Here is an 18,800-nt window from a genome sequence, read left to right as displayed (position 1 = left end):
AAACAAAACAATCAGTAAAATCCAATATAATACAGAGATTTTTATAAAACATTGGAGTCTGAAAAGTCTTGAAAATATAACCCTCAGTCTCTTTAAAGTTCACTTTTTTTTATCCATTGAGATGCCTTTTGTCAGCACTATGGTGGGATTTTCCATAGCAAGGGTGGGTTTTAATCTCAAATTGGGCAGACCCACATAGCAAAGAGTTGCAGGGAGTTGAATTTCTCTCCTAAATCTCAGGTGAGATAAATAAAAGAATCAGTGCACTCATGAAAAAAGCATCCTTTGAAATAGGAAATGCACTGCTTGCTCATAGAATACGCCATACCTCCTGTTTGGAAAAGTCTCTTCCTTCTCCTCATCCCCACCCCTTAATACCCTGCCACATGGAGGCTAATTGTAGCCCAACGGAAGTTTTTACCAACTGGTTTGTGATTCCAAAGACACAGCAGCTAACAGTAGCCTGTTTCCTGGAGCTGGTCCTGGGGCGATCTGGAGAATCAACTGGGGCCAGGGCCAGGGTGGGGCAGGGTGGAACAGAGAGAGCGATTCTGGGTCAAGCAGGTCCAGAGAAGATGACTGGAGGCAAGCGCGGATGGAGGGCAGAAGCAGTCAAGCAGGCAGCAGGAGGGAGCTGAATCAAGAAGCTTTGCTGAAAAGCCTTGTCAGGAGAAACATGGCTTAAAAAAAATTATCTAGGTTATCTTTAAAAAAACAATTGAGAAGTTCTCATCCAAGTCTTGTGGTTGCCAAAACTATAAAAATTAAATTAGTATCTAGTTATAAAAATATTATATTTTATGAGGCTTTATTAAGAATTATTAGAAATCAAGGATACAAAATAAAATCACATTTGTGCCCATGGCTGATTAGCCCATTCATATTCCCTGTGCTTAGCTTACTTACTACATTATTGCAATGGAAGAGCAGAGACAGCATGGGAGGTGTTACCGTCAGTTAAATACTAATTGTGATCTCGCCCAGGTGGAGACTCAGGTGAGATTATAGAGAATTCTGGGAAATACCAAGAACTCCTGGGGATTGAAGTCTAGGGTTCAAATCTTCATTTTTACAATCCTCCAAAAGAATGTAAGCTCCATGAGGGAAAAGGCTGTTTCATTATGTCTTGGTATATTCAGCACCTAGCATAATGACTAGAGCATAAAAGGTCCAGAATAAATATTTGTTCTTGAAATATTGAAACTTCTTTTGAATTAAGAACTAGTATTTCATTACTTGGAACCTCCAAAGAAGTCCTAATTCACAGGGTTCTAGACAACTATAACTATTGGAGGAAAAGCTTTGACAGGTTTTATGATGCAGTAAAGGCTGCAAAAACAGGCCAGATGTGTAAAAACAGGAGACCACATTTCAACATCAGAAGATGGCTCACAAGGTGTTACATTTTATATTATTCCTCTCAACTCATCAAAAATTTTTTCTAAGTAATTAGTACGGGTACATGGAGAGATAAATCAAAAATTAATTGGAAATTAAACAATATGATCCTTCAAAAACAGCTAGTTAAAGAACAAATCATAGAAACAATTAATAACTTCATTGAAGAAAATGACAATGGTGAGACATCCTTTCAAAACCTATGGGATGCAGTCAAAGCAGTACTCAGGGGGAAATTTATATCCTTGACTTCATATATAAACAAATTAAGAAGGGCAGAGGTCAATGAATTGGGCATGCAAATTAAAAAACTAGAAAGTGAACAAATTAAAAATCCTCAGATGAAGACTAAATTAGAGATCTTAAAAATCAAAGGAGAAATCAATAAAATTGAAAGTCAAAGAACTATTGATTTAATAAATAAGACTAAAGGTTGGAACTTTTAAAAAACAAATAAAATAGACAAAGTACTAGTGAGTTTAATTTAAAAAAGGAAAGAAAAAAACAAATTGACAGTATCCAAGATGAAAAGGGAGAACTCACTTCTAATGAAGAGGAAATTAAGGCAATCATTAAAAACTACTATGCCCAATTATATGGCAACAAATATGGCAATCTCGGTGATGTGGATGAATACTTACAAAAATACAAATTGCCTAGACTAAAAGAAGAAGAAATAAATTACCTAAACAACCCCATATCAGAAAAGGAAATTGAACAAGCCATCAAAGAACTCCCTAAGAAAAAATCCCCAGGTCCAGATGGATTCACAAATGAATTCTGTCAAACATTCAAAGAATAACTAATCCCAATACTACACAAACTATTTGACAGAATAAGTCAAGAAGGGGGTCTACCAAATTCTTTTTATGACACAAACATGGTACTGATCCCAAAGCTAGGCAGGTTAAAAACAGAGAAAGAAAACTATAGGCCAATTTCCCTAATAAATATAGATGCAAAAATCTTAAAGAGGATACTAGCAAAAAGACTCCAGAAAGTCATCACAATATATATATCCACTATAATCAGGTAGGATTCATATCAGGAATGCAAGGATGGTTCAACATTAGGAAAACCATCCACCTAATTGACCATATCAACAAGAAAACCAACAAAAATCACATGATTATCTCAATAGATGCAGAAAAGGCCTTTGGAAAAATACAACACCCATTCCGATTGAAAACACCAGAAAGTATAGGAATAGAAGGGCCTTTCCTAAAAATAATAAGCAGTATCTATCTAAAACCATCAGCCAACATTATCTGCAATGGGGATAAACTCGAAGCCTTCCCAATAAGATCAGGAGTAAAACAAGGATGCCCATTATCACCTTTATTATTTAATATTATACTAGAAACACTAGCAGTAGCAATTAGAGAAGAAAAAGAAATTGAAAGTATTAAAATTGTCATTGAGGAGACCAAGCTATCACTCTTTGTGGATGATATGATGATTTACTTAAAGAATCCTAGAGAATCAACCAAAACGCTAGTCGAAATAATCAACAACTTTAGCAAAGTTGCAGGACACAAAATAAACCCGCATAAGTCATCAGCATTTATATATATATATATATATATATATATATATATCCAACTCAGTTCAGCAGCAAGAATTAGAAAGAGAAATTCCATTTAAAGTCACCCAAGACAATATAAAATACTTAGGAATCTATCTGCCGAGACAAACACAGGAACTATATGAACACAACTACAAAACACTATCCACACAATTAAAACTAGATCTAAACAATTGGGAAAACATTGATTGCTCATGGGTGGGATGAGCTAACATAATAAAAATGACCATCCTACCCAAACTTATCTATATATTTAGTGCCATACCCATTGAACTTCCAAAAATCTTTTTTACTGAAATCGAGAAAACCATAACAAAGTTCATTTGGAAGAACAAAAGATCAAGGATATCCAGGGAAATAATGAAAAAAATACAAAGGAAGGTTGCCTTGCAGTCCCAGATCTCAAACTATATTACAAAGCAGTGGTCATCAAAACAATTTGGTACTGGTTAAGAGACAGAAAGGAGGATCAGTAGAATAGACTTGGGGTAAATGACCTCAGCAAGACAGTCTATGAAAAACCCAAAGACCCCAGTATTGGGACAAAAATACACTATTTGATAAAAATTGCTGCGAAAGTTGGAAGACAGCGTGGGAGAGATTAGGTTTGGATCAATACCTCACACCCTACACCAAGATAAACTCAGAATGGTTGAATGACTTGAACGTAAAGAAGGAAACTTAAGTAAGTTTCCTTACTTTCCTTACAGAACACAGAATAGTATACATGTCAGACCTTTGAGAAGGGAAAGGTTTTAAAGCCAAGCAAGACTTAGAAAGAGTCACAAAATGTAAAATAAATAATTTTGACTACATCAAATTAAAAAGTTTTTGTACAAACAAAACCAATGTAACTAAAATCAGAAGGGAAGCAACAAATTGGGAAACAATCTTCATAACAAAAAACTCTGACAATGGTCTAATTACTCAAATTTATAAAGAGCTAAATGAGTTGTAGAAAAAAATCAAGCCATTTTCCAATTGAAAAATGGGCAAGGGACATGAATAGGCAATTTTCAGTTAAAGAAATCAAAACTATTAATAAGCATATGAAAAAGTGTTCTAAATCTCTTATAATCAGAGAGATGTAAATCAAAACAACTGTGAGGTATCACCTCATACCTAGCAGATTGGCCAACATGACAGCAAAGGAAAGTAATGAATGGTGGAGGGGATGTGGCAAAGTGGGGACACTAATTCATTGCTGGTGGAGTTGTGAATTAATCCAACCATTCTGGAGTGTGATTTGGAACTATGCCCAAAGGGCGATAAAAGACTGTCTGTCCTTTGATCCAGCCATAGCACTGTTGGGTTTGTACCCCCAAAGAGTTAATAAGGGAAAAGACTTGTACAGGATTATTCATAGCTGTACTCTTTGTGGTGGCAAAAAATTGGGAAATGAGGGGATGCCCTTCAATTGAGGAATGGCTGAACAAATTGTGGAATCTGTTGGTGATGGAATACTATTGTGCTCAAAGGAATAAAAAAGTGGAGGAATTCCATGGGGACTGAAACAACCTCCAGGAAGTGATGCAGAGTGAAAGGAACAGAGCCTGGAGAACATTGTACACAGAGACTGAGACACTGTGGTACAATTGAAGGTAATGGACTTCTCCATTAATGGCAATGCAATGTCCCTGAACAATCTGCAGGGATCTATGAGAAAAAACACTATCCACAAGCAGAGGACAAACTGTGGAAGTAAAAACACTGAGGAAGGCAACTGCTTGACTACAGGGGTTGAGGGGATATGATTGAGGAAAGACTCTAAATGAGTACCCTAATGCAAATACCAACAACAAGGAAATGGGTTCGGAACAAGGACACATGTGACACCCAGTGGAATTGCGTGTCGGCTAGGGGAGGGGTGGCAGGAGGGGGGGAGGAAAAGAAAATGATCTTTGTTTCCAATGAATAATGTATGAAAATGACCAAATAAAATAATGTTTAAAAACTAAAAAAATAAGAAAATAAAATAAAATAAAAATTTCTTCTAAGGTTGAGAGTTGTGAGAACATGAAATATTATTTACAAAGTGCTTTGAATATATTAAAGCATTCTATAAATTCTATCATTATTTTTTATTAGTATTATTTTCAGCATATGTGATGCCTATAGATTTGCTGACTGTGAATTTCTTCCCTAAAGAACTCTAGTCTGTATGTATCTGGAGTGTTCAGGAAGGACTAGCACCTCTAGTGTAAGCTTGCAAATCCCTTTTAAGGGCTGCTTATTTTTCAGTCATGCCCAGCTCTTCATGACCACATTTGGGATTTGCTTCACAACAATACTGTAGCTTGCCATTTCCTTCTCCAGTTCAGTTTACATATGAGGAAACTGAAGCAAGCAGGGTTAAGTGACTTGTCCAAGATCACACAGTTAGTGTCTGAAGCCAAATATGAATTCAGGAAGAAAAGTATTACTGACTCCAGGCCCACCCACAATGTTATCTATATAAATCACTCTGTTTTGTGTATAAATTATTTAAATAAGCTTTGTGTTTTAATTTTTCAAAAAGAAATGTTTTGTAATATACAAAATGACTTTTTTGTGTCTTCTTTAAATTCAGGTTATCATATTTTAGGTTTTTTTAAAGCATGACACAACAGTATTTTATTTAGAACACCTCTTATAAGTAGTCATTTTATAAATCTGAGCAACAGAGCTTCTTCTTATATAACTAAAATGTGTGGTATTTTTTTCCATTAACACTGAGAAATGAGTTTCAGTATCCTTTTGATGGATTTTGTTAGGAAAGATAAAAAGACTCACCTGTTCTACTACAATCTTTTATTTATTAGCAAACTACAGTTGTTTAAACCATGAATATCCAAAGGTTCTAGTTACCCAAATCACATGTGGTCTGCTGCCACCAAGTAGAGGTTTTCCTTGATGCCTTACTATCCCCTAAGGAATTAGTCTATTTATTAGACAGTGCAATATAAAGTCAAAGGGGACAATTCATATAAATACTGCTGTCTAAGGAATTCTTTTAATTATCATTTGATGTGTATTAGAGTAAGAAATTTACAAATTATGAAGAATTAGCTCCACTGGCCAACAGAAGCTCAGAGACATTAGGAAATATAATTATGAAATTATATTTTGCTTGGAAGGTAGAATGAAGCATCATATAGCCCAAAAGAACATTTTCATTATTTTTCATTCTCACTGGAAAATTCTACTGATCTTGTCAGCAACTGCTTAAGAAGTGGGTTTTTTTTAAAAACAAAAACAAATAAATTATTTTATTGAAATATTAAAATATATATTTCAAAACATTGTAAAACTAAAGCAATTAATAAATAGAGCTAAATTACAGATGACATTTGGTCTACTACCAAGAATAATTTTTATGGTGCTTAAGATAAATAAAAGGGATTGATTAAGCATTCTCTAACTTACTATTAACTGGGTACCAGTGCCTCGATATGCATCCAAGATTATTATTGGCTAAATCAGAGAAGACAGGCTCTTGACAAAAAAGCCACTTTTTCCAATTAATTATCTTCCCCTCAGAAAGAGGATCAGCTAGGAAGAGAAGTTCATGAACCGTGTGACTTCCCATTTCTAATTGTTTCCTTTTATAAGTACAGTTCAGAGTCCAAGAATGTCTTTGTTCTTTAAAGATTACTTTATGGGTAATCCTAAAATTGATAGTCCCTAAGAGATAATGAGCCTTTGAGTTTAAGAATTGGACATTGGGCTCTTGGTGCGAGATTTTCTCAACTTGGGCCATCTTTGAAAATTAAGATATTCCTCAATAGAGAGTTGTCCTAAAAATGCTGGGGAACCAATACAATGTGCCTGAGGTAGGAGAATCTGATTGGAAGGTAAGTAAGTAATTCATATAATGCAAGCATCAGATGAATAGGAACTATTTAAATATTCTGCAAACCTGCAATGTACATTTACCAGAAGGGTAATCTAATGCGTCTAATTCTATGAGCACTTTATATTTCTATATATTTGTTAATTGGCTCCTGTGAGGTCTTTGCGGTCATATGTATTTTCTATGATGGGTAAAATTAAAAAGTTGTCCTATATCTATGATCCATACTGCACATTCTGTGACTTTATGGGCACTGAGGATATTATTACCCACAGATGGAGAAACCTAAGCATGAACCATACCTAAGTTTTATTTGAAAGATTTCCACAGAAACAGACTGCCGGAGTCAGGCTCCAGGATAGAGCCAACAAGTAAATAGGATTTAATTACTGAAATCAGAATGCTATATAAAACACAGTCCAGATTAATCATATTTTTGCCTGAGTTGTGGAATAGTAGATCAACCCAACCCCAGGCAAACACCATGAGGAGAAAAGCAGAGATCACGTTCTATCCTGGCTGTTTCTCTACCTCTAAAAAAGTGACAGATACATAGAGGCAGACAATCAGGGACAAGAAACTATGAGCAAGCAGCCAAAGAGAGTAAAATTTCAAGGCAGAGGAGGTTCTAGGAAGTAATGGCCCTAAAGGGCAAAGGTACTTTATCTTTTCTCTCACCAAGCAATTAGATCAGCTTTCTGTGCCAAGGCGAGGGCTCTTTCCCTATGTCCAAGCCAGATCAAAACTCAATGACCACTAGCCAAAGTCTATTCCCTCTCTTTCTATTCCCCAAAGAAAACTTGAGACTTCAGTCAAGCTTCCATTCTGTCACAGTCCCACCCTACAACCAGGATCCTACCCTACTTCCTTTTTACAGAAATACAAAGTTTTCAGGGGTTCCTTTACATTTCTAAAATTTTGTCAAATATAGTTTTGGCTCCAAATTATTAATTGTATAGTGGGAAATCCAAATGGATCAGAAGGTAAGTAGGAAATTAGTGTGTTACAAAAACAAAAAGTAAATATATATATATATATTTAATGTCCAGGCTTTAAGCCAAATTTCCTACCTGTGTGGAAATCTACAACCTGGGGCAAAACCTCTTCTTAGGCCTCCTTCCACACAAAACAAAACCTCAAATCTTCTACCAAGGCTATGAATTATTCAAGGGAGATTACTTTTCTATAAACTATGTATCTAGTAGGAATATGCTTGGTATTCATTCTCTCCAATCATTTGGAATCATTTCAAACACAAAATTATATCATCTTCTAAATAAAGATTAACAATATATGCCCTATATAATGATGATTTTTTTTTTCTGAAAGAATGTCGGATTCAATACAATTCAAGTAATTAATAAATATTTTTTAAGTAATCACTAAACTAGATGCTTATTCTAATTCTAATCAAGAATAACATTTCAATTTTTATTAAAATTCTGCTTTTTTGTAGCCTGAATTATTTTAGGCACTGGGTGAAATCCATTAACAACAAAATCTGTTGGAAGCCAGATAAACATATGTAGCAGGCTGCATCAGAGTAACTCCCTGATTTGTTGGTATAAAGCACTTCCCATGGAAGAGTTCCCTACACCAAAAAAATCACATGTCTAGACACAAACAGAAACCTAGTATATCATGGTCATATTCTAAATTTTCACAAGAAATAGCATTCCATTCAAAAACTGTTTGATTACATATGCTATAGCTACTGAGATGAAAAACACAGCCTCAAACAGTATATAACTGAGTAAGCTGTCAGATCCAAAGGAATAAACATAAATGTAAACCAAGTACAAAATAAGTCAATCTTGTCAGAAAAGAGAAGAAAAAATAAAACGTTTAAGGTAACTAAAAAGAGAAAAGTAGATCCAAAAAAGCCTGGGTTTAAACTTTAGAGGACATAGATTGAAGACTAATTTGTTATTTAGTCATCCCTCAGTATACTTCATGATCCCTTTTCCTGTTTTCTTGATAAAGATACTGGAGTGCTTTGTCATTTCCTTCTCCAGTTCATTTTACAGATGAGAAAATTGAGACCAGGATTAAGTGATTCATCTGGTGGGGCAGCTAGGTGGCTTAATGAATAGAAAGCCAGGCCTGGAGTCAGGCAGACCTAGGTTCAAATTTGCCCTCAGATACTTTCTAGCTCTATGACTGACCTTGGGCAAGTCATAACTCCAATTAGTTAGTTCTTCTGTCTAAGAATTGGATACTTAGTATCCACTATAAGACACAAAATAAGGATGGGGGAGGGGGTTAAATGACTTGCCCAGGGCCACATAGCTAATAAATGTCTGAGGCCAGATTTGAACTCAGAAAGACAAATATTCCTGATTCCAGGACTGGCACTCTATCCACTGAGCCACCTGGCTAGCCCTACAGAGGACTATAAAACCTGATGAATGTTTATACAAATTGTTATTTTATGAGATGGGACCATCCAGTGCCTCCTCTGGATAGGGCAGATTTTTTTATCTTGGTCTATTTCACCTCTATTATTTACAACTCTTATGATCTTGAGCAAATTATTAACTTCCCCAGAACCCAGTTTCCTCTTCTTTGAAATGAAGGGGTTGGATTAGATATACTCCAATGTCTTTTTCAACTCTAGATCTATGATTCTGTGATGCTCCCACAAAATAAAAGCTCCTTAAGAGCAGAGATTATTTCATTTATGTCTTTGCAACCACAGTACCTATAGTTCATTATCTGATACACAGTAAAAAGTTAGTAAATCTTCCCACCCATACCTGAAAGAGTGCCATCTAAAGCAAAGCTATAAAGTAGTAATTAAATTTTTGTTTAAAAACTTCTGATCAGTGAGAACCACTGTTCCTTTTTTTTTTTAACTTCGGTTGGTCAGGAAGTTTTTCTGAGCATTATTCCTAAATTTTCCCTTTTGTAATTCCATTCATTACTTCTAGTTCTGTACTCTAGAGCCTTGTTGGACAAGTTTAATTCCTATTCCATGGGACAATTGTTAAATACTTGAAAATCTTTCTGTCTTCTCTTGGGCCAAAAATCCTTAGTTCCTATAACCAATTCTCTTAGAATATAACTCCCTTTATGACTCCACCTGCCCTTTTTTGGATATTCTATAGCTTATCAATATACTTCCTATACTATGGTACCCAGACCTTAATATAATATTCCAACTAAGATTTAATCAAGACACAGTACATTGGTCCTCACCTTCCTATTTCTGGAGCCTATGCGTCTCTTAATGCAGCTTTTGCATTAACTTTCTTCATTGCCTTATTACCTCTTATTGCAATTATGATCCATGAAAACCTTCAAAATTTATACATATAAACTATTTCCTTGCCTTCCCCATTTTTTACTTCTAAGATTGATTAGCATAACCCAAATGTAAATTTTTATGTAATTATCTCATTTAAATTTCTTCTCAGTAGATTCAGTCCAGATTTCTGACTTTTAGATCTCAGCCCTTTAATTCACTGTGTTTGTGTCATCTGAAATTTGCTTAACCAAGGCATCTATGTTTGATTCATGTCACTGATGAAAATGTTAAATAGTAGAAATGTTAGAAATATCCCCAGGTGGAATTATACAATTACTGATTATTCTGTGAGTCCAATCATTCAGCTTGAAATCCATCTAATTTTGTCATTATTTAGTACACACACATACACACACACACACACACACACACACACACATATACAAATATATCTCCTTTTCACAAAAATAATATAAAAGAATTGATCAACTGCTTTGCTAAAAATCTCATTAATTATGTAAATCTACAGCATTTTCTTCAAGGAAGGAAGGAAGAAAGAGAGGAGCATCGCAGGACAGGACAGGACAGGACAGGACAGGATGGAAAGGAAAGGAAAGGAAAGGAAAGAAAAGGAAAGGAAAGGAAAGGAAAGGAAAGGAAAGGAAAGGAAAGGAAAGGAAAGGAAAGGAAAGGAAAGGAAAGGAAAGGAAAGGAAAGGAAAGGAAGGAAAGGAAAGGAAAGGGAAAGGAAAGGAAAGGAAAGGAAAGGAAAGGAAAGGAAAGGAAAGGAAAGGAAAGAGAAAGGAAAGGAAAGGAGAAGGAAAGGAAAGGAAAAGGAAAGGAAAGGAAAGGGAAAGGAAAGGAAAGGAAAGGAAAGGAAAGGAAAGGAAAAGAAAGGAAAGGAAAGGAAAGGAAAGGAAAGGAAAGGAAAGGAAAGGAAAGGAAAGGAAAGGAAAGGAAGGAAAGGAAAGGAAAGGAAAGGAAAGGAAAGGAAAGGAAAGGAAAGGAAAGGAAAGGAAAGGAAAGGAAAGGAAAGGAAATGATAAGTTGGTTTCTATTTACCCAGTATAGAATACATAATCTCACTTTTCTGTCACCTTACAATGGAAGACACTCTAGGGTGAGACATTCTTTGAAATTCCTAGGAAGAAAGGAATGAGTATAAATGTCCAATAGTTGAGCTTTCATTTAGACTAAGAAGACTAAATATTTGAGCCTCAATCCAAAACTCAGAAATAGAAATAATTCAGCACATTAGTAATAAATCTTCTCAATTATTAATACTCTCTTAGATATTTTTCCTATCCTTTCCAGTTCAAGGGTTAATCTCCTCATCAAAGAAAATGGATTTTTAAAAAACTGAGCAATTTTCCATTTTTCTCTGATATGAGTTACTCTCCTATCCACTCTATCCCTTCTTTTATCCTCCTGTTTTTCCCAATATAATTTTTCTAAGTCCTTCATTTTTCCTCATCAGCTGCAGTTCAATTCTGAATTTGTAGCACTGCTAATGCTGTTCTAATATGATGATGTTACTAGCTAACTTCTGCATTTTTACTTTTAAAAATCATAAATTGTCTGGCAAATTTTCATGTTTCCTCAGCAGAGGAATAAACCAATAATACATTAATTAAAAAAATTAACTGGAAAAGAAATAAATAGTTTGGAAGAGAGTTAGAAAGGAAGTACGGGCCACATGTTAATAGAGTGGCTCCAGGTATGGAAGGGGAGCCGTGGCCTGAAAGGAGCCTAGCTTGAAGGGAGGTCAAATAAATGTCTCTTCTCTTTCTTGCCTCTCCCTATCTAAAAGAAACTTTCATTCCTGCCAGGAAGATGAGGCAGGGAGGTTGGGATGAGGGGGCACTATGCAGCTCTCCTCAGCAAAAGGAAGTACAAGCTACAAAGTTCACCTATATGTTCTCTTAAATATTGTTCATTGTGGGGATGTGATCAGGTTCTATCTAACTTTTATCATTTTGTCATTTTGGGAAGAGACCCCAAGCTCTATATCCAAGACTTGCCACTTTCCCACTAAAACCAATTCCACAATGAACATAATACATCAAGAAGAGCAAAGAAATCCATTTACCCAACACAGGAGATCAAACACATATCAGTTGATGTAGAGCAGTGATAGGGAACCTTTTAGAGAGGCAGGTGATGTGAGAAATGTCCTCAGGCAGAAATGTCCTCAGGCACATGTGGAGGGGGGGGGAGGGAGCAGCCTGACCCCATGGACAGCTGGCTTTCTAGTTACGAACTCTGACAATCTCTGTGCTGGGGTGATGGTGTGAGTGCCCACAGAGAAGCCTCTGAGTGCCCCCTCTGATATGTGTGCCATAGGTTCACCACCACAGATGTAGAGTGAAGAAAGTCTCCCACTGGGAGTGAAATAACCCAGCTCAACCAAGAAAGAATATCATTGATCTCACGTAATGGGAAACTACCCAAAGTCTCTAGAGTAACAAGATGGAAATACAGAAATGATGGAGACTACTCCTTTTATGTCTTTCCCTCAGCAAATGGAAATTGAGTTAGGCCCTTTTATCTTCTCTCTGGAAACTAGAGCATCCAAATAATGAGTCTTCAAAAGAGTACTATATAAGACTGGAGTTCCAGATAAGACTAGAGAAATCTCACCCTCTTGCCAACTTGACCCTGCCTGTCATTCAGGGCACAGCATTCAAGGAAAGCAAACTCCTAGTTATTGTTGGTTATGATAAATCTATAATAAAAAAAAATAAATAAACCTTAGTGTAACTCAGTATCATTGTGATTTTCCTAAAGCACAAATCTGACCTAGAGACCTTCCCCTGGTTCCTTATCATCTCCAAGATCAAATATAAAATCTTCATTTTGGTATTCAAATCCCTTCATAACCTAGACCCCTCATATACACATAACTTTCCAGTTTTCTCACACTTTATCCCCTTCTCCCTCCATTCGTGCCCTGCAATCCAGTGACACTGGTGTTCCTCAAACCTCACATTATATCTCCCAATTATGTACATTTTCTCCAGCTGTTCTGTATGCCTGAAATGTGCTCCTTCCTTATCTCTGCCTCTTAACTTCCCCAATTTCCTTCAAGTCCCAACTGAAATTCCACCTTTTACAGGAAGTCTCTCCAAATCCTTCTTGCTACTTTTTCCCTCTGTTGCTTATTTCCTATTTATCCTGTAGATCGCTTATTTGTACATAGTTATTTGCATGTTGTGTCCTCCATTAGACTGTGAGCTACCCCAGAGCTCAGCACAGAGACAATAATAAATTAAGTCAAATTAACACAGTGCTGCCATAAACATATGATTATTTATATTAGAGCACTGCAATTAACTTCCAACTATAAAAGGAAAACATTTTATAGTGAAGTAGTAGTCTTTTACTAATTCAAACAGGTGTGTACATAAAAGATAGATGATATCTCTTCTAGTAAGATGGCTTACGAAGTCATTTGTAGTTGTTTTTAAAATCCATATAGTTAGCTAAGCATACTATTAAGCATGGTATTGTTTTGTTGTTCAGTATTTCATGACCACATTTGGAGTTTTCTTGACAAAGATACTGAAGTGGTCTGTCATTGTCTTCAGCTCATTTTACAAATGAGGTAACTGAGGCAAGCAGGGTTAAGTAATTTTCTCAAGGTCACAGTGTCTGAGGTCACATTTGAACTCAAGAAGATAAGTCTTCCTGACTCTAGACCTGCACTCAATCCATTGTACCATCTAGCTGCCCATATTGTCATTACAACCCCTGCTGTCAATATTTTTATTTAAAATATTTCCTACTATCCCACAGTAAATTTTATCAGACCATACATTATATTTAAGGTTTCCAGGTTAATAATTTATAAAGTCATAATTTAATTATATGATTTTCAAGAAAAAAATGTGAAATGTTTTAAATTGTTTCCATGTTTAAAGGGGTTCATAGCATGAATCTTCATGAATATGTGGATTACATTAAATTTATGTTTTTGCTTATACCAACCAATGCAAAGTAGCAACACTCTACATAAAACACTCATAAAATCCTGAAACGTTTTTGCTAAAGAAATTGCAAGCCCTGTTCTGCTGAACTCTGCTTTGTGAAGGGGAGGGCATGTATTGCCTAGATTAATCAAATTGGTTCGTAAACACGAAGTGCCTACTGAATTATCATTGTAAACACACGTTTTTCTGCTACTTCCCTTGTTTGTTTCTTTGTGTGTTTTTTCAGCTCACTAGAAACGGATAGAGCCAGCGACAAAGCCTCCACCTGCCAACCAGAATGAAATCCTGTGTTTTGCCAAGTATACACGGGAGCCATTAATACAGGGAGCCAGCGGTCTCCCAAACCAGAAAAACTTCCGCTAAAGGCACTAAAAGTTGATGAGCCAGGACAGAACCCTGAAATGAAGCCTAGGATGAAGCTTTACTCACAGAACCTGTAAATGGGAATCTATGGGACACTCCTCTGGAATTTCCAATCGGCCTTACCCGCTGAACCTCCAGCCAGGATCTGCTGAGAAGCTTCCCTCCCGAAACCTCCTCCAATCTTTGCAGACATTTTCACTTCCAAAAGGGAAGATTAGGAACTCGGTAAAGCACTGCAGGAACCGGCAAGGCAGAGGAGCACTCTCTTTAAGAAATGCCGGGAAGGAAGTTTGCTAACTTCGGAAGGCGGGAGGAGCTTAACGTTTGAAGATCCTAGTCCTGCAGGAGCCCTAAAGGCGGCAGCAACAGTTCTCTGCTAGTAATCCTTTTTTGCCACTTTATTAGACTAGCTTGCTTGTTCATTACCTCCAAATCAAACTTCCAACTGTAGCTCACACTGGCATTTAAAACAAAGTGACGGAACTTAAGAGTAGGGTTTTGCTGATGCTTGATAAATCTGGCTTGTTCCTCTAGCTTGGGTCATGTAGTGTTTCCCTGTCTGATCCCTCCTTCAGAGTCCTCTAAAGCTGGAAAAGCTGGTTTGTTTTGAATAACATCAATGAAAAACACCCCTAGCTTGGAAATCAAACTGAAGGTCTTAGTTTTGACCCTTGCCTCACTTGGTTTGCAATTGTTTATTTTATAACCATGTGACAAGGAAAAAATAAATCAATAATCCTCAAAGATACTTCTTTGAACTCTTGCTATAGAGATCAGCCTTGCATGGAAGTTAGATGTTTGAATAAAATCCAGGTGTAGCATTTTCTATTTATTTTTTATTTTAGATTCCTTTAGCTGTCAGTTTATTCTAAAATCCTTTCATGTTAAATGGTTTATAAAAGTTGACATTTATTTAGAACTTTAAATTGCATTGCATACCTTACCCATTTTGAGAGGCAGAACAATTCTGTGAGATCGCCCATGGAAAACTGCGACTTAGGGTGTCTAAGTGAAAGTCACGTACTAAGTGTAAGAGGAAGAAATTGAAATCATGTTTTTTGGAATTTGAGTTCTTTGCTCTCGTCCCTATGCTTTATGATCATATTATAACAACACTAGTTTTAATTTCATATCCAATTATTGATTTTATTTATGTATTCCAGTTTCTTAACTAGTAAACTATAGAAATGGTACTAAGTTCTAAGAAAGACAAATTGGTAAAGGTTTGTAAGTGATGCTTAAAGCTACCATCAATGGATACAGAATAGGTTCCTTTCTCCTTTCCCAGAAGGAAGAGAAACAGAAAGTAATTTGGAAAGATGACAGATTGGTACTCAACCATCAAGGATAGAGAATGGAAAATGAGGATGTGAGATACTCAATTTAAGCAGTTTACCAATACTTTTCAGCAGTTGTTGAGGTTTCATTCACTGTCTTGCATGGTCCAACAAAATGAATCTCTGCACTTCATCTGTCTCCCAGAATCTTTTTTTTTTTAATGCAAAGTACTTGTATGAAAGAAGAAAGAAAGAAAGAAAGAAAGAAAGAAAGAAAGAAAGAAAGAAAGAAAGAAAGAAAGAAAGAAAGAAAGAAAGAAAGAAAGAAAGAAAGAAAGAAAGAAAGAAAGAAAGAAAGAAAGAAAGAAAGAAAGAAAGAAAGAAAGAAAGAAAGAAAGAAAGAAAGAAAGAAAGAAAGAAAGAAAGAAAGAAAGAAAGAAAGAAAGAAAGAAAGAAAGAAAGAAAGAAAGAAAGAAAGAAAGAAAGAAAGAAAGAAAGAAAGAAAGAAAGAAAGAAAGAAAGAAAGAAAGAAAAAGCAGGAAGGAAGGGAGGGAGGAAGGGAGGGAGGGAAGGAGGGAGAGAAGGAGGAAGGGAGGGAGGGAGGGAAGTAGGAAGGGAGGGAGGGAGGGAGGGAGGAACTTTCATGTGAAACAGTATGTCTGCATATATTTAAATTGCATTATATGTGCAAATGTTTTATTTTTCCATCTTACTCCTATGATCCCCTTCTCAAACTCATCAATCTCTCCCATTAACTACAAATTGTGCTAGGTAAAAGAAATATTACTATGTTGTAAGATATGATGGCCATGAGAAACAAAGAATTTTGGAACTCTTTGCATTATCTGATGCAAAGTACAGATGCCAAGACAAAGACAAGAGTTATATGAACACAATTATAAAACACTTTTCACACAAATAAAGTCAGATCTAAAAAACTGGGAAAATAGTCATTGTTCATGGGTAGGCTGAAATAATACAATAAAAATGACAGTTTTACCTAAATTAATTTATTTATTCAGTGACATACCAATCAAATTACCAAATAACTATTTTATAGAACTAAAAAAGTGATAACAAAATTCACCTGGAACAACAAAAGATAAAAAATATAAAAGGATTTAATGAAAAAAATGTGAAGAAAGATGGCTGAGCAGTCCAGATCTCAAACTCCACTATAAAGGAATACTCATCAAAAGTCTGGAAATGGCTAAGAAATAGAATGGTAGATTAATGGAATAGATTAGATACATAATAATAAAAGGGTAAATGACCTTAGCAACCCTGTGTTTGAAAACCAGACCCCAGCTTTTGGGATAAGAATTCATTATATAACAAAACTGCTAGGAAAACTGGGTAACAATATGACAGGATTTAAGTATAGACCAATATCTCACCATCTACCAAGATAAAAGTAAAAATGGATATATGATTTAGATATAGAGTGATATCATAACTAAATTAGGGGAACATGGAATAGTTTACCTGTCAGATCTATGGAGAAGGGAAAAATATATGACCAAACAAGATCTAGAGAACACTATAAGACATAAAATGAATAATTTTGATTACATTAAATTAAAAAGCTTTTGTACAAACAAAAAACCAATGTAACAGCTTAGAAGTGAGACAATAAACTGGGAAAAATTTTATAACAAATATCTCTGATAAAGGTCTCATTTCTCAAATTTATACAGAACTAAGTAAAATTTATGAGAATGCAAGTTATTCTTCAATTGACAAGTAATACAAGAATATGAATAAGCAATTTTCAGATGAAGAAATCAAAGATATCAATAACCATATGAAAAAATGTTCTAAATTATACTTGATTTGAGAAATGCTAATTAAAACAACTCTGAGGTACTGTCTCATATTTATCAGATTGGCCAATATGACAGTAAAAGAAAGTTGATAAATATTGGAGGAAATGTGGCAAAATTAGAACACTAATGTATTGTTGGTAGAGTTGTAAACTGATCCAACCATTCTTGAAGACAATTAGGAACTGTGCCCAAATGGCTATAAACCTATGCATACTCTTTGATCCAGGAATATAACTACTTGGTCTATATCCCAAACAGATAAAAAGGGAGGATGGGGAGGAACTACTTGTACAAAAATATTTATAGCAGCCCTTTTTGTGGGTGCAAAGAATGAGAAATTGAGGGGATATTCATCAATTGGAGAATGGCTGAAAAAAATGGTGGTAAATTAGGATGATGCAATACTATTGTGCTATAAGAAATGATAAGTTGGATGATTTCAGAAAAAGCTGAAAAGATTTACATGAACTGATGCAAAGTGAAATAAGCAGAGACCAGGAGAACATTGTAAACAATAATAGCAATATTGTACAATGATCAACTGTCAAAGATAGCTACTTTCAGCAATTCAATAATCTGTGACAGTTCTGAAGGACTTATGACAAAGAATGCTATCTACCTCCAGTGAAAAAACTTTTGGAGTCAAATGCACATCAAAGCAAACTATCTTTCACGTTAGTTAATATACAGCTTTATTTTGGGGTTTTGGTTTTATATGAGTATTCTCTAACAACAATGACCAATATGGAAGTATGGTTTGCATGATAATACATGTATAACTTAGATCAAAGTGCTTTCCATCTCTGAGAATTGGAAATGAAAGGAGGGAGACAATTTGCATCTTATAATTTCAGAAAATGTATGTTGAAAATTGTTATTTCATGTAATTGGGAAAATAAAATCTCTTTGGATAAAATTTTTTTAAATAAAAGGCATTATTCTGGGAAAATTGGCAAACAGTATGGGAGAGATTAGGTTTAGATCAACATCTCACATCCTACACCAAGATAAACTCACAATGGGTGAATGACTAGAATATAAAGAAGGAAACTATAAGAAAATTAGGTGAACACAAAATTGTATTCTTGTCAGATCTTTGGGAAAGGAAAGATTTTAAGACCAAGCAAGAGTTAGAAAAAAATCACAAAATGTAAAATCAATAATTTTGATATATCAAATTTAAAAGGTTTTGTACAAACAAAACCAATGCAACCAAAATTAGAAGGGAAGCAACCAACTGGGAAAAAATCTTCATAACAAAAACCTCTGACAAAGGTCTAATTA

At 35.3% G+C, this 18,800-nt stretch overlaps 1 protein-coding gene across 1 annotated transcript in view; it reads right to left on the bottom strand.

Annotated features, from left to right (window-relative positions):
- Positions 1–15,044, bottom strand: part of SLC25A21 (solute carrier family 25 member 21) — a 989,784-nt gene extending 974,740 nt beyond the window's left edge. The window contains exon 1 of the mRNA XM_056811006.1: positions 14,537–15,044. Coding sequence (XP_056666984.1) covers positions 14,537–14,606 — 70 coding nt within the window. The 5' untranslated portion in view covers positions 14,607–15,044. The remainder of the gene's footprint in view (positions 1–14,536) is intronic.
- Positions 15,045–18,800: the final 3,756 nt, after the last annotated feature.

The sequence above is a fragment of the Monodelphis domestica genome, chromosome 1 (assembly GCF_027887165.1).
Source record: "Monodelphis domestica isolate mMonDom1 chromosome 1, mMonDom1.pri, whole genome shotgun sequence".
Classification (NCBI taxonomy): domain Eukaryota; kingdom Metazoa; phylum Chordata; class Mammalia; order Didelphimorphia; family Didelphidae; genus Monodelphis; species Monodelphis domestica.
The sequence above is the reverse complement of the archived record's forward strand: the minus strand, read 5'-3'. Positions and strand labels throughout refer to the sequence as shown.